We start from the raw sequence: 27,789 nt of genomic DNA on the forward strand, positions 1-27,789 counted from the left end.
GGGAACCCTGCCACCAGGGCCCAACCTGGAATGACGGAGGTACGCAAGTGGAAACTTGCAACTTTTATTAAATATTCATTCACCCGTTTGCCGCCACCACCCAGAGCAAGAAAAAAAATAATTATCAAAATAGAATTAAAAAACCAAACCACAAAACAAATTAAACCTGATCCCCAGCAGTCTAGGTATAGGCCACTCTCTGCCTCTCTGCCACAGACAGAGCGAAGAGCCACTGGGGAGCCATAGCCTGGGAACCCGCTCCAGCCACAGGCCCCTGAGGAATTAATTCTGACTGTGTTGGCAGGAAGTCCCTGATGCCAAGTGGTTAGGCATCTTGGCCAACCTACCCCCAGGAGGTGGTTATTGCTGGGAGGCGCTGGGCTGAAGAGCTGTCTACCTTTCCCCTGGTGGCAGACCAGTCAGGGTGCAGGCCGGTCCTTATCCACCTAGTCCCCATCTCTCTGAGAAAGGGAGTGGACAGAAGCGAATTTTCCCCCAAGGGAGGAAAGCAGGTGTCCAGGGCAGCCTGGTGACCACACTGATTGTCCTCGGCCCCCACTGTCCGCTGCCTGACCCTCGTCTTAGGTGTGGCCCACAGCCCTTTCCATTAGAGGCCATTTTCCTGAGGCCCTCTCATCCCAGCAGCCTATGTGATCATCTTCTTGGGGTCAGCCACAGCCAGGGCCCCAGAGGCAGGGCTGCCTGTGAGCGCGACATCTTCTCCAGCACTGTGTGGAGCCGGTCCTCTCGGGTTCAGCAGCCACTCTCTGACACTGCGGTTTCCAGAGTCACAGTCCCTTGCTGCATGGCAGCGGTGGCTACACTTATGGCCTCCTCCAGGGTCTGCTGCTCCTCCAACTGTGAAGAGGGTGCACAGGAAGGACAGCGTGAGACCCCAGCCAAGGCACGTGTGATCACCTGTGCTTTCTAATGTAGGAAATTCCCCAATAAAAAGTCCTATTAGGCATGGTCTAGGGAGACCACAGGCTGCCTCAGGGTCAGAGACACCAGACAGCTTATAAAAGAGTAACTGGCTAGAAATGTCCTTGGAGGGAAGGTACTCCAGCCCCTCATTTCCTGAAGAGAAAGACTCAAGAAGATAAGGGCTTGCTTCCGTCACCCCCAAGGCAAGGATGTCCCCACTCTCCCTCAGACGTGTGGATGCTGGCAGAGAGGAATCCGAACGGCTTCACTACCCTCTCTGGTCAGGGACCCTTCCCTCCATTCTTCTACCTACCTGCACGGCGATGTGTGTTCCGTTAGCTGTGGCTAACAGCGCCACCTGTTGATGATGAAGAGACGCCACACTTGAGTCCTCAGTTACCAGGGCCCCAGAGGTAATGATTGTGACCTGAAAACACAGAAGGGAAGACCTTCCAGCTACCTGCAGCACCTACCCCTTCCCCATGCAAGTAAAAATACTCCCAACGGAGAAAGCCATTATAGGTCAGATTAAGCATCTTGGGCTCAGATTACACAAGGCTGGATCTTTCTTCAGTGAGGTTGGCAGTGTGGTAGAGATGGTACTGGAGACCGAACCTCAGGAGTGGCGCAGGCACAGCAACCACCAAGCTACAACCCTAGTGCTTTATGTTTCTGTATTTTGTGACACAGGATCTCTCTAAGTTGTCCAGGCTGACCCTGAGCTGTGTTAGCGCTGACTAGCTGGGATTACAGATGCAGGCCACTATGCCTACCCTGTCCTAGACACTGTCTGGAGATGGTCTGTTTTGAAGATGAAGGTTGCTAAGGAGATTTTTTTTTCTTTTTTTGAGACAGGGTCTCTCTTTGTGATCCTGTCTGTCCTAGAAATTGCTGTATAGAACAGGCTGGCCTCGAACTCACAGAGGCCTGCCTGTTGCTGCCTCCTAAATGCTGGGATTAAGGTGTGCATCACCACTCCTGGCTTTTAATTTTTTTTTTTTTGTAATAGGAATTGAACCTAGGACTTTGCATATACCGATAGGAACTCTGCTACTGAGCTGTGCCCACACCCCTTTTACTCTTTAGCTTGAGACAGGGTCTTTCTAAGTTGCCCAGACTGACCTTCACTTGTGATCTTCCTGCCTCAGCCCCCCAGGTAACTACAATTGCAGGCCTACACCACCAGCCTGACAGGGAGAACTTCTGTGCTATCTTCCTCATGAAATGTCTTGATTGGACTGCACGTTTAATGCCCCCCATGGGAAGGAACACAGAGAATAAGCAAACTGCCTGGTCATACGGGCTGAGTCTGGGTGCCATCGGCGCTGACCATGGTGACCGTATGTGTGCCAGCTGTGGCCAGTTCATCGTGGTGACTGGGGATGGTGAGGGTGGTGCTGCCGTGCTGAGTCACCACACTGATGGCACTTCCCAGGGCCTGCAGGTCTTCCGGGGACAGGCTGACCTGCCAACAGGAGGGAGATGAGCTGGATGGAGCATCAGAAGAGGGCTGTATGAATGCACCCACAGGCCACCTGCTGCGCTAGACAGCTTGGCTCACAGTAAGCTGAGAGAGAGAGCTTGACTGGGGACCAGGACCACGACACAGGGCCATGGTTGCAGAGAGGTCCTCGAAGGTCATCTCACTGGCACTTCTACTTCCCACTACTTTGCCCCTAGAAGCTGCTGCATGCAGGCCAGGAGCTCCACCTAACTTGTCTTCCTGCTCACTCTGGAAGGAAGAGGCACACTAGACAATGAGGTATGGCCAAGGGGCAGAATATTTTGTGACCAGCGACACTGGTAGACTGACATGGCCCTCTTGAGGGCATGCACGTCATTCAGATGAAGAGCAACAGCCTCAGAGAAGGAGACTGGGAGGAGCAGGTGACCACACGGGTCCCCGCAGTCTTAGCTCTTTTGAGTCCATAAAGGCAAAACAGGAGCACGGGTGGCGGTGAGGCTGAGAACTTCAGGGCTCCCCAGAGTCCCCAGACTGGAGGAGCCATTCTGAAACTGCTCCACCCATCCCCAGGGTCTCTACCTGCTGGGCACCATCCTGAGTGATCAGAGCCACCTGGGGGGCCCCATCTTCCTCGGTCACCATGGCTACTTGGGTTGGGATGTCATTGCTCTCTTCCTTCACCTCCGAAAGGTAAGCAATGTGGGCTCGTTTGGTTGGTGGGCTTTCCTCAGCAGCAGAGGCAGCTAGGAGAGGAGGGCCCAGGCTGTCACCTGCTGCCAGACGCCAGGAGAGGCCCTGTGGGCCCCACCTCCCCGCTTTCGGCTCCCTCACCCTCCAGCTGCTGCTGCTGCTCATACAGGGCCTGCTCACTCTCCTCGGTGGCCTCCAGCTCCCCATGCGCGCTGCGCTTGTGCATGGCCAGGGTGGAGGTCTGCCGGTAGGTCTTGCCGCAGCTGCTGCACGTATAGGGCTTGCAGTGTGTGTGCACCACGTGGTGCTTGTACAGGCTCGAGTACTCAGTGAAACGTTTTCCGCAGCCTGGCACCGTGCAAACGTATGGCTTCTCCCCTGGGGACACTGGGCTGTGAGGGGGCGGGAACTGGGGCTGGCAAGGGGAAAGCTAAGGGGATAGGGCTGGGGGACAGGGCTGGTGAGGGGAGAGCCAGGGAAAGCAGAGGAGCTGAGGACTGAGACTGAGTGGCAGGGGTTGGAGAGACAGGAGGGCATGAGAATGGGACCCCTGCACCCAGAGACAAGGTAGAGAGAGCAAGATTGGGCTCAGAGAAGGGGAGTGAGTAGGGCATTTTAATGTGGAAGGGGTGAGGGTTTGAACAGCAGAGACAGTGGGGCAGAGGGAAGAGTCAGGTAGGAAGGGAGAAGTGGGCGCATGGCTGAGAAACGACAGAAAGCTGGACAAGGGGTGTGGCCCTGGAAGGGTCAGGACACAGAGCCATATGCACAGCGGATGCTTGGAGGGGACGAGGGTGACATTTCACTGTTTCTTCCAGGCCACCCCTGACCCTGGCCTCCTTCAAGAGCTCAGTGGGTATGTGGCTAGGAACTGTCCAAGTCCACAAAGGGTGGGCAAGACCTGTCAGATTAGACCCAACTACCAACGGGGAACTGCTCACGGAGGTCACAGTCATCTGGGGGACCCACCCCAACTCAGCCCGGAGTAGCTGGCAGAGAAGGGCTGGAGCTGAGAGGTGCCCCAATCAGAAGCCTACAGAAGGAGACGGGGCCTGGGAGAGGGCAGTGCTCACATGCCAGCCGGCCCACCTGTATGGATGCGCACGTGATTCTTGTAGTTGGTGGCACTGGTGAAGCCACGACCACAGTGGGGCTCGGGGCAGGTGTAGGGCCGCTCGCCCGTGTGGGTACGCACATGTACCTTCCGGATGTTCGATGTGGTAAAGGAACGGCCACAGCCCTCAAAAGGACACCGGAATGGGCGTTCACCTATGTAGACAGGGATTCAAGGGGAGGCTCAGGAGGACCAGGGCAAGATGGGATGGCCCTGGGCTCTGGGACTCAGTCCGAAAAACACCCCTGGCCGCTGTGGACAGCCTACCTGTGTGGGTCCGGACGTGCTTCTGCAGGTCTCCTGAGGTCTTGAAGGCTTTGCTGCACAGCTCCTCTGGGCACTTGTATGGTTTCTCACCCGTATGAGTACGGACGTGACTTTTTAGCCCATAGCCTAGCCAAGTGTGGAAGTGAAAAGAGCAGCCAATGGAACCTCTTCCCTCAATGCCTACCTTATTTAGAGGCTGTCTATCTAAAGTGGTCTTCTGGAAGGCCCAGGCCAACCTCTGTCCTGTCCTGCCCACAATGCCCCGTGATACTCCCTAAGGTCAGATGGAGACATTCCAGAACATGACATTCAGAGGGAGCCTGGAGAAGCAGGACCGAAGGGTCCTTGCTTCACTGGGAAATCAAAGCTAGAAAGGCCTCAGCCCTCTGCGGCCCACAGCTGGCGCTGTCAGAGCCTATACAAGAGGCAGACTTCCGTACCCGTGCCCAGCCTCTCCTGAAGGCCCAGCCCCCACAGGCGCTCACTGGGAGCAGGTTCTTCAGAAAGCACACATCCCAGTGGTTTCTCTGGGATAGCAGTCTGAGCTGGACACCTGAGGAGGTCCCTAAGTGGATCTAGAACCCTTTGCTCTCAACTGGAAGCAGACCATGTCTTCATTCAGGTGTGTTACCTGTGGCAAAGGCCTTTCCACAGCTGGGGAAGTCACACCTGTATGGACGGTCGCCCGTGTGAGCTCGTTCATGTACCTGTGGGGAAAAGCAAACCCATAACTCAGCACTCAGTGTGATGGGAGATGGACTCAGCTCTTTTGTCCCTCCCACCATCTGTGTCTCGGCTTCCTTTGAACATGCCTCTTCCCTCCAGCAGGTGACAGGAGGCTGGGGCAGGGCAGTGCCAGGGTAGAACTACAGTCTCCCAGGGAAGAGGATAGGGCTAATTGTCAGTCCTTACCTTTAAGTGATGGGCAGTGGTGTAGAGACGGCCACAGCCCTTGTAGCCGCAGCGGAAAGCTCTGTCTCCAATCTGCTGCCCTTTGCCATTATGGGGAGCCGAGCTACCATGCAGAACCTGAGAAGAAAATCTTGGTGTCCCTAAACATACTCCCTGCGAGGACGAGAAGGAGGATACAGGACCCAGCTGGCGCCCAAGACACAGTGAGCAGAACTAAGTTTCCTGGGTCAGGAGCAGAGAATCTGAGTGCTCACATCTTCCGACACAAGCCCGAGACAGAGAGTGAACTGAAGTGGCGTGAGGCTTCAAATCTCCACGTCCACGCCCAGTGGCACACTTCCTACTGCACCTTCTGGGTGTCCCCAAACAGCACCACCAAGTGTTCAAACATTCTCACTCAAACCCGGAGCATGGCATGGCTCCATGTGACCACAGGCTGGACTCTAGAAGAGAAGGGCTGAGACAAGAAGACACACCAGTCCCTTGAGCAATGTACTTAGAACGGGAACTCCTTTCCAGAATGTTATATATATATATATATGATGTGTGTGAGAGAGTGTCTCTGAGGCGGAGAAACACATCTAGACAAGCAGGGACAGACAAGCAGGCATACCACATGAAAACAGGGCTGGCATGGTCATGGTGCAGCCCTGATGGGTTAAGTCTGAACGTTACAGGGCACCTGGGAGGATCTCCTAGATAGCTGGGAAGACGGGAAGCTAGGTTGCTGGGATGGCTACACTTGAATTAGGCTGAGTTAGAAAGCTGACCACACACACACTAGGAGGCAGGGGTTCAGAAGCAAGTCCTCTTCTTCCCAGTGGGAGATCCTGGGAGGAGCACACACAGCGGGCACAGCAGGCACAGCGGGCACAGCGGGGACAGCAGGCACAGCAGGCACAGCGGGCACAGCGGGGACAGCGGGCACAGCAGGCAGGGATCAGAATCATCGGAGCCGGAAGTGACTGCTGAAATCACCTGATCCCACTTATTTCACTCTCTCAGCTCAGGTCTGGGAGGCAGTGACTCTCCCAAGCTGGACCAGGCAGTGGCAGAGCCAGCACGGACCTCACGGCTCTTGCTTTAAATAAAGCTCCGTTCTCTTTTGGCCTCATACTTGGTCTTTAATATTCCCAGGGTCATAGTGACTGAAAGGAGCTGTGACTGAGTGGCCTGAGGTAGTTTTGTGTTTCCTTTTGAAGAGGCAGGAGAATTTCCTCTTTTCTCCTACAGCTTATAAAATCAACTCTCCCAGCATGCAGGTTAGCCAGTGTTTGGGAAATTGCCCATCCACCCAGCTCTGTGGTTGGCCCAAGTAGGAGCACGCCCATGGCCCATGGGTTTTCTGTTCCTGTCCTCAGCATGGAGAACCAGAGCCTTCTCTCAGGGCTCCTGTTCCGAGAATCCTAGTTGCCCTGGTGTGCGTGGCCTGCTCACTGCCTGCTGGGTTTACTTCCCCAAGTGACTACGTAAGTCTCAGAGAAGCAATAAATACAGCAGCATTTTACTTCAGCGGATGGAAAAACTAATAAAAGACACAGGCAGAGCTTTTCCAAAGAACAGAGGATTATCACAGCAGCCTGAGTGGGTCTGGGACTGCCTTCCTGCCACATGGAAGCCACTGTTCCCGAGGCAGCCTTCCCTCCTCTGGCAGAGTAAACAACAGTAAGTGCACACAGCTGTCTGTCACGGCCCCAGCGGTCAAAGGCACTCATGGGAGAAGATTGGCAGGAGCTGGGGCAGAGGGCTCAAGCGAGAGCAGCCGTGGCTGTGCCCAGGCACAGGCCTGCCTGTTCTCTAGAGGTGAAGTTCTATGCTTTGCTTTGGTTTGATGGATACTGTGTGGTCCAGGCTGGCTTCAAGCTCCTATCTCCAAGGCCAAGGGCTGGGATTCTAGGCTCAGACCACTACACTTGGCCACACAAGTAAGGTTTTGGCAGTGTCAAGAGGTGGTGGGCAGGTGAGGCCCCCTCTGCACACTCACCTTGTTTGCATATTGCTCCAGGGCCACCACTGTGTCTGCGCTGAAGCCCTCTTCGTCCTCTGCTGCCAGGTCCTCCAAGCCCACCTCTGTTTGCACAGCCAGGATGGTGCTGTCCGATGGCTCAGACACAGGGTGATGAATGTAGGCGGTGGTGCCGTCTTCCAGCTGGACAGCTTCCAGGGCGCTGGGGTCATAGCCCTCTACAGGGCACACGAAGTTAGTCCTGATGCCACACAGGGGGAGACCCAGCTCAGACCCTGACTTTAAATTATGAGTGGTAAGTACACTAATGGGGGGGGGGGTGGTTCAGTGTGGACTTTTCAGCTTTCACTATGTGACTTTTCTCTTGTTGGTCCTTCTGGGGCAGTCTCGCATAAGGACAGGCCTCCCAGGGTATAATGACTGGGACTCACCAGCTCCTTGAGGGCCTGGTCCACTATCTTAGGATAAAGACTGAACCTCTACTCTCATGAGTCCCAAGGACTCCGACCTTGGCCCACCCTCGCCCCTCTGCTGTTTCCCAGCCTTCTTGCTCCAGTAGATCCTTGATGTGCCTCTCTTCTAACGTCACCTCCCACCTTCACTTCTGCATTCGCTGGTCCCGTCTGGAGCTGAGTCCAAGCTGCCACTTGTCTTCCCCAGGTCCCAGCTGCTTAGACTGCGGCTAGTGACCCCGGACGGCGCTACATAACTGCATGCTGGAATCGTGAGAAACTGGGCACCACTAGATGTTTCTGCGTGTGCAATGATTAAAACCTGATTCAAACAAAACGTGCAGGGATCTGGGGTGTTGCTGGAAGGCCTTGCTAGTGTTGCATCACGTGAACCCCTGGAGCCTCAGTTCTGAACACACAACACAAACCAGCCCTGCCTCAAACACCCAGTCAGCTCAAATTCAAGACCATGTCATAATCTGCAGCTTTAACTCTTCATACAAAGTGAATTACAGAAATAGTTATTAAAAATAGTATTTTTCTATTGTATCAAGTATCAAGTCAGTCTATTTTGGATTATATTGTGTTAGAGATTTGATTTTAAAAATTGCAATTTGACATGGCAGGGAAACCCAGAGACAGCTGACCCAAAGCTCACAGACTCTAGCCCGACAGCTAGAGAGTGTGCATAGGACCGACCTAGACCCTCTGCGTGTGGGTGACAGTTATGTAGCTTGGTCTGTTTGTGGGGCCCCTAGCAGTGGCACCAAGACCTGTCCCTGGCACAGGAGTTGGCTTCTGGAACCATTCCCTGTGGTGGAATGCCTCGATCAGCCTTGATGCAGCAGGGAGGAACTTGGTCCTGCTTCAACTTGATATGCCATGCTTTGTTGACTCTCATGGGAGGCCTTACCCTTTCTGAGGAGTGGTTAGGGGGTAGAAAGAAGGTCAGGGAGGGACTTGGAGGAAAGGAAGGAGGGGAAACTGGTTAGTATATAAAATAAATACTAAAAACTTTAATCAAAAATTTTTTAAAAATGCAGTTTGAATTGTTGATTTGAATTTCATAAAAATTGTTAAGTAAAGCAGGGCAATGGTGGCACAGGCCTTTAATCCCAGCACTTGGGAGGAAGAGGCAGGTGAATCTCTGTGAAAAACCCTGTATCAAAAAACCAAAAGCAGGGCTGGAGAGATGGCTCAGAGGTTAAGAGCACTGGCTGCTCTTCCAGAGGTCCTGAGTTCAATTCCCAGCAACCACATGGTGGCTCACAACCATCTGTAATGAGATCTGGTGCCCTCTTCTGGCCTGCAAGCATACCTGGAAGGAATGATGTATACAAAATAAATAAATAAATCTTTAAAAAAAAAAAGCAAACAACAAAAAAATTTCTAAGTGAATTCTGGCTTGGAATTAGGACAGAATTTGTGACCGTTTTTGGGAAGGCTCCAAACATCCTTCTGCCATTTACACTGCCTGATGTGAGGTGGCCCTTAGCAATGGTGATCACAGAACGAAACCACTGGTCAAACCTGAAATGCTGGAGATGCTCTGCACCCCTTATCCACCATCATCCTGTGGAGCAAACAACATCTGGCCGAGAGCTCAATAGGCAAACCTGCATTTGTCTGCAATAGCGGTGAATTTGAATGCATGCCAAAGAAATGGCTTTTTCTTCTTTAGGATTTAAAGACTGGAATGAGTGCAGAGGCGCCTGCGGGAGTTTATGTATCTCACTGTGCACAGGAGCCCGAGGAGTCAGACAGCATCGCATCCTCTGGAATCTGAGCTACAATCATTTGAATGCTGCCTGACTGTGGGTGCTGGGAACCAAGCCTGGGACCCCTGTAAGTGCAGGAAGTGCTCCTAACTGCTGCGTCATCTCTCCAGCCCAAACACTGTAAATTTCTTTATGATTTACTATCAGTGACTGCTTATGTGTATATAAATGTTACATAACTATATATCTAGGGCTATGTACAAGTTCTAGTGCAAAAAGGGGTCAGGAAGGGAAGAGGCTGGCGCAGCACAGCACCCAAGGAGTCTATCTGCCCTGACTGTGTGCAGACAGTTCATTCACGACAGATGGCTAAACAGGCTGTCTGACTTTGTTCTGCTGTGTATACTCCAGCACGAACACAGTGCCTAGGGTGTACTTGCCCACAAAACTACTTCCAATCTAAATGATTATTCTTTTGTACGTTAGAAACTATTTTCTTTTGGGTCTTTGAGACAGGTTCATTCTATAGCTCTGGCTAGCCCAGAACATACTAGTAACACAGACTGCCCCTGAGCTCCTGGCAATCCTGCCTCAGCTTCCTAAGCGATGGGAGTGTGGGATGAGCCACTACACTTGCTGGGGAGCTTCCTTCACTGCTGAAGATGAGCAAGTTCTTTTCCCTGGCTTGTGACAGTGCCCTCAGGTCCAACGCAGAGACCTAAGTCTTGATGGATGGTCTGGTGCCAAAGTCAGCACCAAAGCCTATGCCAATGTTTAAGACTTGCTGCCATCTTATGACAGAGGCAGCTGCTTGTGTGGTCTGCCCCAGGGAAGGCGTGCAAGGCTGCTCTCGGGTAAGTGAGGCTGTGTCTCTGGGAAAACAGTGTTTGTGTTGACCGCCCGGCCCCTGCCAGTTCTGACTCTTCTTTCCCACCAGGTGTGACGACCATGGCCCACCTTTGGGTGTGCGGTGTATGTAGGCCATGCTGCCATCCTCCAGCTGCACAGGCTGGCCATCCTCAAAGGAGAAAGATTCTGTAAAGGGAGCAACACCAACCATCCTCAGAAGCTTGCAGCCATGGAGGGTGCCTCAGGGAGGGCTGCCAGGCCTCCCTCTGAACAGGGACGTGCCAGGACGCCTCACCTTTCTGTATCGTCACCTGGTGGATGTATGCGGTGGTCCCATCCTCCAGCTGGATCACTTGCCCTTCAAGCAGCTTCTCTCCTGAGGAGGTGGAAGCAGAGAAATGGGCCAGGCCTGACGCAAGTCTACCACATGCTTGCCTGCTTTGGTAGACGCCTACGGAGTCTCTGAATTCATGCCTGTGACCCAAGCATGGGTGACATTTACCATGTTCCCTCATTCCTCACTTCCTAAGCCTCAGTCTGGAGGCACTAAGGGAAAAGTCATCCTGCCACGGGGTAACCTTCAGGTGTCTCATACAGTGCTCCAGCCAGGCCTGTGAAGATAAGGGCCTCTAATCTAACACAGAACTGCTGGGGTGGAGCTGTGTGTAGAAGAAAGGATGTCCTGAGACCAGGGACGATCCTAAATGCTAAAAATTCAGATACAGACCAAACTAACACAATAAAACACATCACCTCATTTTCCCTGTAACTGTATGCCAAACCTGGGTCCTCCAACAAGGCAGGCATTGGTATGGGCTCTGGAGCCGCCAGGACAAACCTCCTGAGTGTAAATTCCAGGTTCTTACTCATTGTGTGACCCTGGGCCACTTATTTAGCCCATGGCTCAGCTTCCTGTTCATATTCCTTAACAACTCTCCCTTCCTTACATGGTAGCTGTGAGGACTGGGTTTCCTGGGAATGTGCCAGTGTATGGTCAGCCCTCCCTGAACTTCCGGGCTCACGACAGCAAATCTACTGTGCAGTTTGAAAGCCAGCTGTGGTGGTGCACACCTATAACCCCAGCACGTGGGAAGTGGTGGCAGGACCAGAAGTTCAAGGTCAGCCTCAGCCATGAATATAGAAGAGACTTTCTTGAAAAACAAACAAAAGAAATAGAAGTAAAGCAATAAGAGGCTATAGGTGTATGTGTGCACGTGTGTGTGTGTGTGTGTGTGTGTGTGTGTGTGTGTATGTGTGCGTGTGTGCACATATGTGCCAGAGATCTACCTTGGGTGTTATCCCTCCGTAAGCCTTCCCTTGTTTTGGAGACACCATCTCTCACTGGTTGACCAGGAGCTCCCAGATTAAGCAAGGCTGGCAGGCCAGTGTCCCCAGGGAGCTGCCGCCTCTGACTTCCAGCAGTGGGACTACACACATGTACCATCCATCGCACGCAGCTTTTTATGTGGGTGCTGAGAGTTGAACTTGGGTCCTCACGCTTATATGCTGAAAGAGAGAGTCATCTGCCTAGCCTGAGTGTTGCTATTATGTTATGGGCCCACTGTCATCTGAGCCATGTTCCCGTAACTGATCTATGAAACTTCAAGCCCTCATCTCTACCCCCAATCAAAGCATTTCTCGTTACAGGATCTTGCTGTGACCCAGGTGACCCGGAATTCACTGACCAGAAAAATAAAGACCACACAGCCGTGTGCCCTTCTCTCTCTGCCTTCTAAATGTCGAGATGATAGGCATGGGCATCATGCCAGGCTTTCTTCTCTTTTTCAGTGCTGGGCACTGAACCTAGAGCCTTGTGCATGCTAGGCAAGGGCCTCACTCATGAGCTGTATTCCCTAATCCTTGATTTTATCTTTTAGACAGGGTCTCGATATATGGCCCAAGTTATCTTCAAATTGGCAATCCTCGTGGGAACACAGATGTGGGCTACTGTGTCCTGGCTGATCTGTGGGCTTTCCTATCTCTTCTTTTCTCTCAGACAAGGTCTTGTGGTACCCAGGGTGGCCTCACAGTCATTACAGAGCTGAGGATAACCTTGACTTCCTCCCATCCTCCTGTTTTCACTGCCCAAGTTCTGGGCTCACAGGAATGAGCCAACAGGTCTAGGTGACTCTTGGAATTAGACTCAAATGCTCCCTGCTCAGGTGGTCCTCTCAGGAAGACAGAAAGAGGAATGGGAGTGAGAAGAGAAAGCAAGAAGAGGAGATCGACAAGTTCATGCCAGAGACGGGTTTGCTCCTTCCTTCAGATGGTTCCTTTAAGTCAGCAGAAACACCAGCTGGCTCATCTGCTGACATGCCCCAGCAGGGGAATCCCCAGCCTTGCCCCTAGAGGGAGTCTTCCTGGGTTCTCTTATAAAGGGCAGATGACTCATCAGTCATGGTCCTGGAGTTGTACACAACCTTGAATAACAAACGTCTTCCTGTTTTGGAAAGTTCTGGAAACTACAGGAGGGGGGCTTGGCTGGAAGAAGTGGGTCTCTAGGGGTCAGGTGGTGAATGTGTGCGTCACGTCCTCCTTCCTGTCTGCCATGAGGTGAACAGCTCTCTCCCACTATCCACAGGCTCCTGTTTGCCATGACATTCTGCCCAAGCAGGAGGTCAAATGACTATGGACTGGACATGTTCAAACTGTGAGCCAGAGTAAACATTTCCCTGTCATTTCTGGGAGGTTTTCATCACAGCAAGGCAGAAGAACTTACAGAAACGGGTGCTAGAGAAGTGGGTTGCCGGCTGTGTCCATGGTGTAGATCTTAAGTCTCGAGAACTTTTTGTGGGAGGGCTTTGTTAAAGTTTGGAGAGGCAAGCTACAAAAAGCTTAGGTTGCTGTAGGTAAAATTAGTGAGCAGTTCCTGTGGGAGTTCGGAAGCCCAAGATGCCAAGAGGCAGTGGTCAGTTGAGTCCAGGCTCCCGTGGTTTTAGATGGGAAGAGAAACTCTAGGGGACATGAACTGGAGGGCCATTCGCAGTACATTCTGGCAAAGAGCATTGTCCATGTCCTAATATTTTGAGTAAGGCTGAGTTTAAAAGGAAAAGACTAATTATTTTGGTGAAGGAAAATTTTTAAAATGTTTAAATGACACTTATTTGTGTGTGTGCATGTGAGTGTGTACAAATGCACACACATGCACACACACTGCAACATGATGGAGAAGGCAGGGAACACATCCAAGAAGAACAATGGCAGAAAGACACAGAGAGGTGGAGGAGGCGAAGGCTTAATTTACGGAGGGAAGATTTACGAGGGGCAGCTTCTGGGCCAGAGAGCTTACTTCTTTACTGTTGTGCCCTTTTAAGACAGGGTCCCACTCTGTAGCTCAGGTTAGCCCCAGTCTCCTGCGTGTAGAGACTGTAGGCCTGGGCCTGCTGACAACCGCTTTTATTCATTCAACTACCAATTCTCTGTGGGAGTCACAGGGTCTAAGGAGAAACACAGCCCCACCTAAATTTTGTCTCTCACAGGTGTCACCAGAGGGACAGGACTTGTAACGGAAAGTCAGAGAGTTTGGGGCTTTAGCAGCATTGTAGAGAAAACACATTGGCAAGAGAACAATCCTAGACAGGCCACAAACAACAGACAGTTTCTAACAGGCCTCCCAGAAGCCTGACCACCTCAAGAGCTTACGGATGGCATCTAGGTCTTACATCATTATCAAGAAACAAAATTTTAGGCTGGACATGATGACGAGCACCTTTAATCCCAGCACTCGGGAGGCAGAGGCAGGTGGATCTCTGAGTTTGAGGCCAGCATGGTCTACAGAGCGAGTTCTAGGACAGCCAGGGCGACACAGAGAAATCCTGTCTTGAAAAACCAAAACAACAACAACAAACAAACTAATAAAGAAAGGAAACAATTTTAAATGACAAAACAAACAGTAAACAGGCGGCACCTGTAGACCTAGGCGCAGACGCTCAGCCCATGTACTGAAAGGGAGGCGGCAACATGGCCATAGGGAGAGCGGTGCTTACCGCATTTAGGAAAGGTGGGAGGAGACAACAACGCATGGGGCATGTCTGAGAATGCTGGAAGAAAGGAGGAGCACCCCCACCCAAAGGAGGAGCACCCCTACCTAAAGGAGGAGAACCCCACCCAAAGGCCCCTATGCCCAACAGCACTCTGCTGGCTCCACACTCGCCTTGATTTGAACTTCCTTGACAGAGGAGGCAGGATGCCAGATGGAACACTCGACTGCTAATCAAGTCTGAATTTCAAACAAACTTTCATTATGAGAATCCCTCATCTGAAAATCTAAAATCTGCAATGCTTGAAATTCTACTGACTTTAGATTAGGAATGGGCAAGTTCAGGTCTGTGCAACATTCCAAACCCAAGTCTCCAAAACCGGTACATGTGGTCTGGTCCTGAACACTTGCATAAGGGATACCTCATCTGCTCTTTAAAGCTCTTTAAAATTCACTTTTACTTTTATTTAGGTATATATGTGCATGGGGGTGCTATGTATATATGGGTAACCTCAGAGACCAGAAGAGGGTGTTGGATCCCCTGGAGCTGGAGTTACTGGCAGTCGTGGGCCACCCAACATAGGTGCTGGAGACCCAACTTGGATCCTCTCTAACTGAGCCATCCTCAGCTCCCCAGTCTACTCTTAAGGATTGTGTAGAACTGTTTTATGATTTGATCCTATAAGTACATGGTCCATGCAAATTTGAGGACATACTTATACTACCAAAGAATCTGTTACTTATCTGAAACTCGAATTTCTTTGTGAACCCGACATTTTTATTTCTGGCACCCACTAATGTCAGGCAGCAAGGCACGAACTGCACGCTGGGGGGGTACCCCCTTCTGAACCTAGGGTATCTGGCACATGGTGGAGACTCGGGAAGACAGTTCAGGGCTTACACTTTCCTGAATCAGGATAGTGAATTGCCTTTATCTAGGAAGGACCATAAACTGGAATAGTGGTGTCTGAAAGCAGGAGGCCTCGGCTTGCAGGTGAGCACTTGCTCACCCATCCCATGGGGCTTTACTTCAAGGAGTTCTCTTTCCTCAAGTACATATGAGACCCTCACACAGAGGCTGCCCCGGGCAGGGACAAGTGGGCAGGAGGGCAGTGAGGCACTGACGCTACTGGAAGCGGCTGAGACACAGGACTCTGAGGTCCCCGGCAACACTCACCTTTGACAGCTTGCTGGACGTAGGCTGTCGTCCCATCACTGAGGGTCACCGTCTGCAGCCCCAAGCTTTCCATGACAAACTGCCACTTGTGCCTTCAGACATGAAGTTGGCTTCCAGCCACCAAAGAGGTCAGAGATTTCCTTCTGGGTCACCAATCTGAGAAAATGGACAATGTCACATAAAAAAGCTTCACAGCGTCTTCCTGCTGCAATGACTGAGGCCAGCCAAGAACACACAGCCATGTTTCCAGAGAACTAAGTGGGTTCCTCTGGGAAGTGTACAAAAAGGACACACAAAGCTCTAGATGGTGAACGTAGAAGAACGCCGGTCAAGCTGCATGTGAAGCCAAAGTCCACAGATCTGAACCCTTTGAGATTCGCTCCCTTTAAAGGCTGTAGGCAGGCAGCCTCCCTGCCTGGTTCTCTGGGCTTGTTCAGCGTCTGCCCTGTGCTCAGACCCATCCGTCCACTGGCACTGTTGACCGTCCTCAAGGAATAAGCAAGTCTCTAACAGAATTCACAGCGTCCCCATCCCAAGGATGGCAACTGCATCCATCCCATGGCGGGTCATCCCTGAGAACTGTCCTCCTAACAGTCGCTGACCTATCTCAGGGCAGTACCAGTTCTCAATGGTCAGAGCACCCATGTGCTCAGATGGTCCTGACCGCTTCTGGCTTGTTTTCTAATAGGCTGTGAGAATGACATTAAAACAAACAAACAAACAAACAAAATAAAGCAAAACAACAAGAAAAAAAGCACAAACTTAAATACACAGCTTCACTGATTAAAGCCCAAGGGCTTACTGAGAGAGAAGCCGGGGTCCCTCCTCTCCCTGGTGCCCACAGTCCTGGGCTCCCCTCCTTCACCACTTACTGTCACCATAACCTGTGTTCCACACAGGGCTCTTCTGGCTCGGGGTGGCTGCTCAGTCCCTCATGCTAAGGGATGCGCACAGGAGTGACTCACTATGTCCTAGCAGCATGGAGCATGGTCCACTGTAGACCCCCATACTGTGACCTGTCAAGAGCCCTCAGCCTCTGCTTTAGTTAGGATTCTCTTTTTTCATAAAGAGGGATTTATTCTTACAATTTTTGGGGGAAACTTTTAGGAGTTGGTTCCCGCCTTCCATCTTGGGGGTTCCTGGTATCAAACTCAGGTCATCAGTCTTGGCTGCAAGTGACTTAACCCACATGGCCATCTTGATGGTCCTACGATTCACCCAGGCTGCCCACCTGACTCATCCACCCTCCCAGAAGATACTGTTTCACAGAGATGTACCCAGAGGATGTTTTTATGTCACATAACACATGTGACTTGAAGCTAGAGGTGACAAGCTGGGGCTTTGGCAGCCTCAGGGGTTGAACAGATCAGTATCTTGGTGTAACTATAGCCCATCTGTGATACGCTGGCTGTGATGCCCCACCCCAAGCTTAGCATCTTCACCTGAACAACTCAGTCACTGAATCCATAAACGGTTACTATGTGTTCTGTGCTCCAGGGAGCAGCAACAGCAACAGCCAGCAGCACACACTGCTGGGGGCTGAAGGGACAGCAAGAGTGTCAACATGTTCCCAAGTTTAAAAACATTTCATTTTCTCTGTGTGCACACACGTGCACGAGATCAGAGGACAACCTGACAGAGTGGGTGCTTCCGACTATGTGGGCTCTGGGGACTAAACTCAGGTTGGGTACATGTGAGCCACCAATCCATGGAGCCATCTCGCTGGCCCTACTTTTCTCTATTTCATAGTTTAGTCCTAAGACACCAATCAGCTTGCTCAGGTGGCACAGCTGCTACATGTGAGGAGATCTGAACCCATGCCATCTGATCGGGAACTCTTGAGAGCTCGAGTTCTCCACTAGCCGCTCCTGGGGGCTAAGATGCTGAGGTCATGAAACAAAATACTTCCTTGGAACATGGGCATCTACTTTTTCCTTTTCCCCCCCCTTTTTCTTTTTTAAGAGGTTGTCTAAGGCTGCCACAGAGGCATGGAGAGACTGGGAATTGACACTTGAACCAACTCTCTAGAAACCAACCCACCCTTGCTCAGGTCTCTGCTCCTGGCCTGTCTTTGGCTATTCGACAACCCTCAACTCTCACTCTCTTAATCGGGGAGAGATTTTTGAGACCCATTTTACTATAATCATAATGTGTGGGAAATAAAGGACACGTAGAGGACTTGGCCTAAATACAAAGCACACTGCAGGGTGAAGAGACAGAACAGCCTCCAGCTTTCATGGCGGGGCTTGTAGCTCCCACAGTGACAAGCGGCTCAATTTAGGGTGTCTGTTCTCCACGGGCTCAGCAAGGAAATCTGCTGTGGTTGAGAGCACAGTCTCTATCTCTTAGAAGCTGTGTAGCCTTGGGCAAATGAACAACCCTCTCTGAGCAGTGACCTGCTTCCCTGGTTACTGTAAGGGCTGAGTGAGGCTGTAAGCGCCACTCAGCAGAGTGCTAGCACACGGCAAGCACTCCACAATGGAGGCTGGCTCTGAGGTACCGGGAGGAAGACACACCTGAGTTCACTCCCTCGTGAAGGAAGCGGGTGGTTGTCTGCAGAGCTGGTTTCTGGTCTTGATTTAGCCACTTGTCTGCTTCCTTACCCATTGGCCCAGATGGCCCTCGGGTCCTTCCCACTGCTCAGGCTAACACTCCCTTGCAGGTGAGGTACCGAAGCTAAGAGAAAGCCATCTGCCCAAGGTCCTAAAGCTCCAGCCGCTGACAAAGCCTGCCTGGCCTGTCTAGGTATGGCCTCCACAGGCCCTACTGATGAAGCATGGGGTGCAGTTAGCACTCAAGACACAACCTCACCCCAGTCTTCTAGGTCTGCCACGGGGAAGAAGGAAAAGCTGGGAGCATGTTTCCCAAAACAGCCCTTCTTAGACCCATCTATCTGCCTTTAGCCTACCTTTCCCTTCTTTAAATGATGGTTCTTCTGAATCCTCCTATGCTAGCACTAAACTCCCAGGTGACCATAGAGGCTGTCTGGACAGTTCCTGCCTGCACTGGGCGGGATTCCGAGATGGATGGAGAAGGTATGAGTTTACAAGCCCTGCAGTGACCTGAGCTGGGGCGGGAGACAGCTGGGGAAGGTGGGGAGTGACCAAGAGTGCTAACAACAGGTCAGACCTAAAGCAGCATCCAGCCAAGTTCTGGGCTCCCCTTTCAAAGCACGAATTTAGCCTGTTGGCGGAATGCAGAAAATCACAGAGTAGACAGATACGGGGTGCAAAAGCTAGGGGACGAAAGAGCACACGTGCTCTTGTCCCCCCTCTTTGCAAAGGTTCACTCTGATCTGGTCCACATCCAAACTTCTCACAGATGAAAAACGTTAGACTGCGAGGGACAAAGGCTGATGGAACAAGGGGCAAACAAATCAGAAACAGATTTGGGAGAGCTGTGTTAACAAAAATGATTCTGTGTTTGTTACTCCAGAAAAGCACTTCAGTGCACATCAGGACGCGAGCCTAATTCTGTGGCTTTCTAAATGACGAGGAGAGAAGAGGAAATTAGTAACAGAAAAGTGCATTGCTCTACTGAGACGTAAAGCATTTACACACGTCTCTGTCAGAAAGCACACCGGCTTTAAAAGCCCAGCTCACGTTTGCATGGTTATGTGGCTATTACAACTGCAGAGATGGGAGCTAGTCTGCAGGAAACGGAGTGACTAGGTGGAGTGGATCATTCCCAGTTCCAAAGGACAGGAAATGTGGGCCCCTACCCTTACAGAATAGAACTCATTTCAACTAAAATGAAATCTCAGCTACACGTTGATGCAGGATTTAACACCTCAACTTGTGACAGCCAGCGTGATGATCACGGCCGGATCTCAGCCTCACTTCTTAGTCACGAAAGTCTAGACTCAAGGCATTTTAGGAGATTATACTAATGCTTAGTGTACCGATAAGCAAATCAGCAGAGGTACAGACTAGGGGTGGCATATATTTTTCCACAGAGTACAGAAAAACTGGGCTGGGCTCAGTTATAAGCCTCACCCACTCCTGACCATCATTCGTGGCACTGGAAAGTGCTGGAAGGTGCTCCACACATCACCAGAGGTGAAAGTAAGGATCGGTCTCATCCCAGATATGAATTCCATGAGCTACAGTAACGGCCGGCCTGCCTGCAAGTACACCCACTGGTACAGCAATGGCAAAACCTTACGGGAGAAGCCAACCACCCCTTGAGAGGCAGGCCTTTAATCCTAGCACTTGGAAAGCAGAGGCAGGGGATCTCTGTGAGCCCAAGGCCAGCCTATACTACACAGCAAATTCCAGGCCAGCAGGGATAGATAGCAAGACCCTGCCTAAAAAAAGAAAGAAAAAAATATTAGCAGAACAATAATCAAGGTATTCAGCCATGGTCACCACTGGCTTGACGGGGACCATCTATGTGAAGAATGACATATTCTATCAACATTAGGAGGGACAGGACACTACCTTACACCATTTTATCAAGACATCAAAGTGGAACAATCTGCAAAATCTTAATAAGGAAGAGAAAGTAGTTCTGACCTTCAGAAGGAAAAAAAAGACAATGGTTAAACGTGGTTGTTAGGAAAATTAATAGTTGGGGAATATTTTAATAAAAGAACTATGAAATATATTAAAAACATAGACATATGCTGGGTGTGACAGCTCATGCTGTAAATTTACAAGGCTCATAGAGGAGGATTCCCCAGGAGGTTAGGGTCAGCCTGGGCTACGCAGTGAGACCCGTCTCAATAAAGCAATAAAGAAGGCAACGAGTTAGACATCTTAACACGAAGACATCCAACTGAAAACGAGCCGGCACCAGGAGACGACTAGACAGGTGAGCCCAGAGCACCGACAGCATCACACAGGCCAAAGGTGTGGACGGACTGACATGAATGTCCACCCTCTGTCGCTGGGCATGCAAGAAGGGGCAGCCTTCAGGGACCACATTCCTTGTTTATCCAGATGAACTGAAAACACATCCACAGATTTGTTTATTCAAAGTTGCCTAAACTCACAGAAACCAAGCAAACTGCGGAACATCCTTACAGTGGAATAGTTAAAGTTTTAAAAAATGTGCATGTGTGTATGCATGCGCACGTGTCTGATGCGTGTGGAGGTCAGAGGCTGGAGGCTGACATCAGGAGACTTCCTTAATCACTCTGTGCCTTACTTTTGAGACAGGTTCTCAGGAACCTGAGACTCACTGATTGGCTAGAGCGCTGAGGATCTGTCTGTCTCCAGCTCTCCAGGGCTGGAGCTGCAGATGCACACAACTGCATCCAGGTTTTATGCAGGGCCTGCCAGCAGTGAAGTTCGCTGGTGGCTCACCTGCAGAACTCTAGGAAGGGAGACTCACAGTCTCCAAATCATGTCCGGTGTGGCATCAGCACTTCACACACTGCAGTGCTCCGGGTTATTACTTACGAACCGAGGAAGAAAGGAGGAAATTTATCCTCAACATGATGCCCAGGCAGAGCTCAGCGGCCTCGAAGGCTCCCACTCCATCAACACACTGTCTTGTTTATTCTGAGCAGAAAATTCATCCATATCCACAATGGGAGCTGAGAGGACAGGTCCTTTCTAGCCTAAGGTGGCCATTTAAAAGAAGGGAGGCCAGGAACTGTAGGGCCACACAGCTACGTGGGTGCAGAGCCCAGGCAGACTCCCAGACCGCTTCTACATGCATCCGCTGCCCAGTGCTAGGAAAGGAGATAGTTACTAAGGCCCCACAGATTTGCACATTGAGCTACTTATTAACGGCTCTATTGGCTGCTTAAAACCACTAACGTGTTTATTCCAGGACAGCCAGGGCTACCTACAGAAACCCTGTCTAAGAATAAAAAAACATGAATTCCACCCAGATGTGGTAGCACACACCTTTAACCCCAGCACTCAGGAAGCAGCAGCAGGTGGATCTCTGAGTTTGAGGCCAGCCCAATCTACAGAGTGAGTTCCAGGACAACCAGGGATACACAGAGAAACCCTGTCTGGAAAAGAAAAACAAAACAAAAAACACAAACACAAAAACAAAACAAAACAAAAAAAACCCTCATGTCATCCTCTGTTACATAAATTTGAGCCCAGCCCTGGGAAGGGGGGAGTGAATTCCTAATCTCACCCTCTCAATCTGACTTTCCGAACTCTTTCCCCTCACCATGAGAGAATTTCATCCTTCAGTTGCCCAGGCTACAAACTGGAGCTGTCCTCAACATCTTTACTACACATTCAATCCATCCATCTGTTGGAACCTCTTTGAAAATAAGTCCACAATTCAACAATTTCTCTTTTACTCCTTTACTTTGGATCCAAGCCATCAACTTTTCTTTTCTGGACCACTGCAGGAGCACCCCATCTATACCCACTGCAGGAACGCCTATCAGTTCCCACTGCAGGAGCACCCCATCTATACCCACTGCAGGAGCACCCCATCTATACCCACTGCAGGAGCACCCCATCTATACCCACTGCAGGAGCACCCCATCAGTTCCCACTGCAGGAACGCCCATCAGTTCTCACTGCAGGAGCACCCCATCAGTTCCCACTGCAGGAGCACCCCATCAGTTCCCACTGCAGGAGCACCCCATCAGTGTCTGTCCTTCTCTGCCCCATACAATTTATTCTCAACATGGCAGCTAGAACGAGCTTTCAGAATCTAAGCCAAATCATGCCACTCATCGCCTAGACTCCTCCAGTGGCTGGTGGCCTGTGAGACCCACGATCTGCGCCCGATCTACTCCGCACCTCAGCAGCTCCCGCTTTTCATCTCTTGTCAGAACGCAGTCATTTCGGTACCACAGCTGGACCGGCTGGCTCTTCATGTTTTTGGAATATACACGGCTTATTTCTGCTTCAGGGCCTTTGTGCTTGCTTGTCTACTGTTAGGAAAATAAATTTCCCTCGGATATATGTCAGGCTCATTTCTAACTTCTTTCGGGTCTTTGCTCAAATGTCACCTTTTCAGGAACAAGTTCCTTGCCACTGTCTAAAACAAGAACCCTGGCCACTCTCTCGTCTGCATTTAATGGTTCCAACTGTTTTGTTTGCTTTACTGTCTGTCTCTGTCTCTCTTGTCTATTCCCCAATGGGCAAATTCAGTCTCCTATCCCTAGCACCTAGAAGAGTACTTTGCATACCGCAGACAAAATACTTAATAGGATGGATGGATGGATGAACACCCATCCCTTCAGGACCTCCAAGTAGGTCAGAAGGGGAAGATCCTTGTTGCACCTGGCTGGGCTCTCTAACCCTCTCACAATAGCCTCACCTGTTCCCAGGTCCAGTCCAGTTATTAACCACCAGAACCCTCTCCTGAACTGGGGAGCAGGGCTGCACCAGAACCCTCTCCTGAGCTGGGGAGCAGGGCCGCACCAGAACCCTCTCCTGAGCTGGGGAGCAGGGCCGCACCAGAACCCTCTCCTGAGCTGGGGAGCAGGGCCGCACCAGAACCCTCTCCTGAGCTGGGGAACAGTGCTGCACCAGAACCCTCTCCTGAGCTGGGGAGCAGGGCTGCACCAGGGCAACAGGTTCTTGTTGCTAGGAAAGCACAGGTCCCAGGGTACCAGCACAGCACCAGCACAGCCTTCTGCAGAGGCTGATTTTTAAATTTAGCTTTCTGATATCTCACAAACAGAAGAGGTCAGACACAGGGTAGAGCTAAATATTCTACTCAGTCTAGGTAAGTCCCAATTCAGTACTAGAGTCTCACTTGATTGGAGGCGTTTTCTGAGGAACAGGGCTAAATTTGTACTTATTCATCTAACTCCTCCACCACTGTCTCCTGACGTAGATTTCCACACGCAGAAAAGAATATTCGAACTTTCACAGGCCCAGTGATTTCCAACAGCCAGCTAGCAACCTTGGCTCCCTGTTCTCCACTCTTACCTAAGCAGTTCATGGAGCCATTTTCTTGAAAGCAGTCTGACTCTTACCACTGGACCAACGCCTCTAAAACTGTTTACTTATCACGTGTGGGTGCACTCTCATCAGGAGCATGCCACGGCATCTGCAGGAGGTCAGAGGACAACTGGGAGGACTCAGTTCTCTCTGACCACATGGGTCCTGGGGATCAAACTGGGGACACTGGGTTCTTGCTGAGCCATCTTGCCTGGAGTGTCTTCTCAACCAACTTGTTTTGGGCTTATGTACCCCAAAGCCCGCACTGTTAGCCACCCCCTCTCCAGAACAATGACTAAACAGAGCGGCATCTAAGTCCCACAATGTCTGACTGTCAGCATGCTGAGGGCTCTGGGGACGGAGGGTGTGGCTACAGAAGCTGTTTCACTTGCTGGGAGGTACGCCGAATTTCAGAGCCCACTCAGCGCAGTAAGCAGTGACTGACTGACTGCCTGCTTTCTACAGACAAGAGGGAGGAGGATTAAGACACCAGAAGATTAAAGGATCCAGCCTCTGTTCTCAAGGAAGCCACAGGGCGGTTGGTGGAGGAAAAGAGTACACGCATAAGGCAGATTATGTCCTGTACCCTAGGAAGATAAAAGCAACAACGCAGGGTGCAGGAGACTTCTGAGGTCCACCCTCAGAGTTCTGGGCTCTCACCTTCTGCTGTTTATGGCTATACAACCAAGACTGGGCGAATAGACGCTGGGGCACGGTTCTTTAATGTCGTATCTGCTACTCACCATCCGGCTTCCAGTGGGAGGGGAGCCAAGGGCTTGGAAAACAATAGGGCCAATTCAGTGCCTGGGGAGGCTGACAACACATTCTAGCCTCAGAGGATCTGGAGCAAAGCAACTGCATAAGAAGGCTGGGAACAAGAGTGTGTTCTGGAGACACAGCCAATCAAGGCTGAAGCACTTCCCAGGGCTCTCTCCTGAAGATAGGGACTTTTGGGGCTCTAGTATCTGAATCCATCAGATGTTCCCAGAGAAGAGTTCAGTTCTCAGTGCTAACCCGAGGCACAGGATGTCTGCCCTGTAGGCCTGAAAGCTGCAGCCCCAGAATTCAAAGCCCTGGAGAGCCTGAGAGCAGAGCTGTGTGGGAGGGAGAGTCATTGCGATGTCGTCAACCGAGACAGGCGGGAAGGAGCCTGCGCGGTGAGAAAGAGGGAAGAAAGAAAGGCAATTTCTATCTGAACACGAAGGGGATGAGATGCAGGGTCTGAGCGGGGCGTGGGCAGAAAGGTGGAGCCCTAGAATAGGCAAGTGTACATAGTCTACAAAGGGTGGGACCGTGCTGGGCAGAAGTGACTCATTTCACAGAAACTGTGCATATTACAAGGTCACTAGAAGAACTAATCAGAGGTTTCAGGGGACAGGATGTGGCTGGGGATGGCAGAAGTTAGGGAGGAGCAAGGATACATACTGAAAACAGGTCCAGTAGCATAGGGATTCCTCGGGCCTGAGAGCTAGAAGCGCCAAGGTCCCAACTTTGAGCAAAGGACAGACACAGGGGATGAGACTACGGCTGAGTGGTACAGTGCTTGCTTAGCACAGCAGGTGTTCAGGTTAACTAGGCCCAGGACATGCTACCCCAAAGCACAGCGATCTGAAGACTTGAGAACCAAGATCTTGCTTATCTTCTCCTGAAGCAGGTCATAAGACCATCATGTGCAGATGCCCTCCCTATGCCCAATGGACAAAAGCACCCTTCTTCTTAAAGATGCAGGTCACAGGCAGGAGCCCAGACATCTGGAGCTTGTTACATTAGTTACCCCACCCCCATCTCCTGCACTCCCATGGCCTTCCATTCTTCTTGAGCTATCCATCTTCATCACGCCTAGAAATAAGACATATAGGTGTAAGCCTCAGGTCTTCACCTCCTTCACAGAAAGCTTTCTATGGGGTAAGTAACGCTAAACAAACATACGCTTTTCACTTGTTAGTCTGGCTTTTGTTACAGGAGCCTCAAACAGGGATTTTAAGAATGTATGTATGTCCTTCCCACAGAAGGGACAGGGTCTTAGGGGAAAAGAGGTTCAAAGTCACAAACAGGATGAGAAAAGCCACGGAGTCGTGGGATAAAGGGCGCTAGAAACCCATGTGGGTCGCAAAATGAGCTGATGAATCTAAGAATTTAATGAAGTTTAAGAATTATGAGAAAGCAAGGAACAAGGGTCTGAGAATCTGGGAAACCAGAAAGCGAAGAGATGAGAGACAATGGGGTTAGTGGGTTTTCTGAGATGGTTCAAAGGGATGAATTCTGGATCCTTTACTAAAGCAACTCCCAGGAAAAGTGGGGGAGGGAGCAGTGACGGAGATAACTAACACCTCGGACTTGGGAGAGGTAACGCTATTTTATATAAAGCTTGATATACAGTAGCTGCTGCGGAGTCGGCAATCATTAAGGAGCTGTGGAAGTTGAAGTGTGAGGGGAGGAGCCCTAGTCAGACTGGGACAGGGGCTCCAAGATGGCAGCCGTAGTGACTGGCATGGGCCACGTACTCATTGTCTGTGGAGTTCCTGGCACCCAGGACTTCACCCATAACAACTGCCATACCTTAAAGGTTTGCTGTGGGCCAGCAATGGTGCTGAACGTCCTGCACGTGTTTACTGCGGGCATGTTTACAACCCTCTCTTGCCAGAAGAGTAACGGAGGGGTGGGGAGGCTTTAAATGGGATGCCGAAGGTTGCACAGCTGAATGGCCAAGCTTATGAAGTCAACAGCGCAAAGGGAAAGCTCTCCTGCTACACTGCTTTCCCAGACGGGTAGAGCCCGATCAAGGGGGCATGGTGTGGACAATTAAGTGTAGGATCGCAAGAATGAAGAAGAATGAAGCACTTCTAGGGCAGAGTACATAAAAGCAGTCTGGTTTTGTCTTGACTAAGAATTGCGGAACTTTAATCGGAAGAAACATCAGGGAGCTTCAAACTCAACCACATCACAATATTGACCAGACGCTTAAGTCCAGCCTAACACTGAAGGACAGGACCGTTCCCAGGCTCCCCAAGCCCAACACGATAGAATCTGGACTTGAACCTGGGACCACACACTCAACCCAGAATTTCTTGATGCCTCCATTGATATACTTCATTCCATACACTCTTCAGCACCACCATGGTGGCGGTGGTGAGGGGCTTACGTTATGTGCTGATTGACACTGGAGGCTGGGGGAGTCAAAGACGGGTATCAATGGGGCGAAGATCACGATAGTTATGGAGATGAGTTGGGTGGGAAAGTACCGGAGTCGGAGTTGCAGTGGCCAGGAGTTTTGAAGGCTGTCCACAGAGGATAGTTGAGGGATCACTAGGGGCTGTGGAGATCTGGGAGCTGTGTGATCACTGTATCAGAACTGAAGCAGGGCTGGGGTTAGCAGTCAATGAATCAGGGGTCACCTGGTAAGGTCTGCGGGGCAGTGGGTGAGGTGTGTGTCTGGGGTCAAAGAGGTGGAGGCGGGCGCGGTCACAGGGTGGGGTTTGGGAGCCCTGGGGGAGGAGTCCAGGACGGAATGGAGGGGCAGGGACCCTGGGTGGGGGTGGGGCCAGGCCGCCGTCCCGGGAGGCCCAGCCGCCCGGCCATGACCCGAGGAGGGTGGGCACGACGGGCTCCGGACCTTCCCGGGGCCCCGCGTCCGCCCGGCCTCCCGCCTCGGGGCACGGTGGACCCACTCTTCCCGCGGCCACCAACCTGACAGCCCCCGAGGGCGACTCCGCCGACAGACCGCCATGCACCGGGCCCTGCCACCAGCGCCGGCCCCGCAACCCGCCTGCGCCATAGCCCGCCCGCCCGCGCGCGGCTTGCCTCGCGCGATATCCAGGTTCCAGGGCGGCCGCACTTCCCTCTGGCTCCCGGCGCGGCCTCCGCCGGGCCCCGGAACCCGGATGACCAAGCGCGGGGCCACGCTCCAGCCCGCCCCCCTCTGCGGCGCCGGCCGGCCTGTTTATCCCGGTTCCCGGGCCTCCGGCGAGCCTCGGAGCTCCGCCCCGGCTTCCCTCACTGCTGGCCGCCGGGTGACGCGGCCTCGCCAGCCGGGGCGTCCGGGGAGGGCGTGATGACGTCACGACGCCGGGTGGAGGCCGCGGTCGCCATAGCAATGGGTAGTGCTCTGCGGCGGGCTGCGGCGAGCTGCGGCGGGAGGCAGCGCTGCAGGAACCGGTTCCCGGAGGAAGCTGCGGCAGGTACCGGTAGGCGGTTACCGAGAAGGACGGTGCCGAGGAGCCTCGAGGGCACGGGGCTCCGAGGACCGGTCCTCCCCGCGCTCCGTCGGACGGCGCCCCGAGGGATGACACCCCGAGGGACGCTGCTCCTCAGCGCTCTGAGGGAAGATGCCCTGGAGGACAGCGTCCTGAGGGACCATCCTCCCTGCAGTCCCGCCGTGTCCCGTGTTCTGGCGGACAGTGCCTTG

The 27,789-nt window shown here is 51.8% G+C and overlaps 1 protein-coding gene across 4 annotated transcripts; it reads right to left on the reverse strand.

Annotated features, from left to right (window-relative positions):
- Positions 1-50: 50 nt before the first annotated feature.
- On the reverse strand, positions 51-27,325 carry Znf76 (zinc finger protein 76). 4 transcript variants are annotated; one of them, XM_085679882.2, is made up of 15 exons: positions 27,072-27,206; positions 26,627-26,736; positions 15,514-15,669; positions 10,653-10,733; positions 10,466-10,543; positions 7,357-7,556; positions 5,373-5,489; positions 5,092-5,167; positions 4,461-4,586; positions 4,169-4,348; positions 3,221-3,457; positions 2,969-3,132; positions 2,225-2,389; positions 1,238-1,351; positions 51-858 (listed from the first exon to the last, which is right to left on the reverse strand). In XM_085679882.2, exons 3-15 carry the CDS (start codon positions 15,584-15,586, stop codon positions 754-756), a joined length of 1,716 nt encoding a protein of 571 aa, XP_085536008.1. In that variant the 5' UTR covers positions 15,587-15,669; positions 26,627-26,736; positions 27,072-27,206; the 3' UTR covers positions 51-753. The 4 variants fall into 4 exon arrangements, with proteins under 4 accessions (XP_085536008.1, XP_085536009.1, XP_085536007.1 ...); XM_085679883.2 differs by lacking the exon at positions 26,627-26,736 and having other exon boundaries at positions 27,186-27,325; XM_085679881.2 differs by lacking the exon at positions 26,627-26,736 and having other exon boundaries at positions 27,072-27,209.
- Positions 27,326-27,789: the final 464 nt, after the last annotated feature.

Source organism: Myodes glareolus, chromosome 18 (genome assembly GCF_982192425.1).
Source record: "Myodes glareolus chromosome 18, mMyoGla1.1, whole genome shotgun sequence".
Lineage (NCBI taxonomy): Eukaryota > Metazoa > Chordata > Mammalia > Rodentia > Cricetidae > Myodes > Myodes glareolus.

Coding starts and splice junctions, on each gene's coding strand:
- Znf76 (XM_085679883.2), bottom strand. CDS start 15,586: ATGGAAAGCTTGGGGCTGCAGACGGTGACCCTCAGTGATGGGACGACA. Junction 7,557..10,465: donor CATACACCGCACACCCAAAG/GTGGGCCATGGT, acceptor TGTGCCCTGTAG/AGGGCTATGACCCCAGCGCC. Junction 5,168..5,372: donor CCACTGCCCATCACTTAAAG/GTAAGGACTGAC, acceptor TTTTCCCCACAG/GTACATGAACGAGCTCACAC.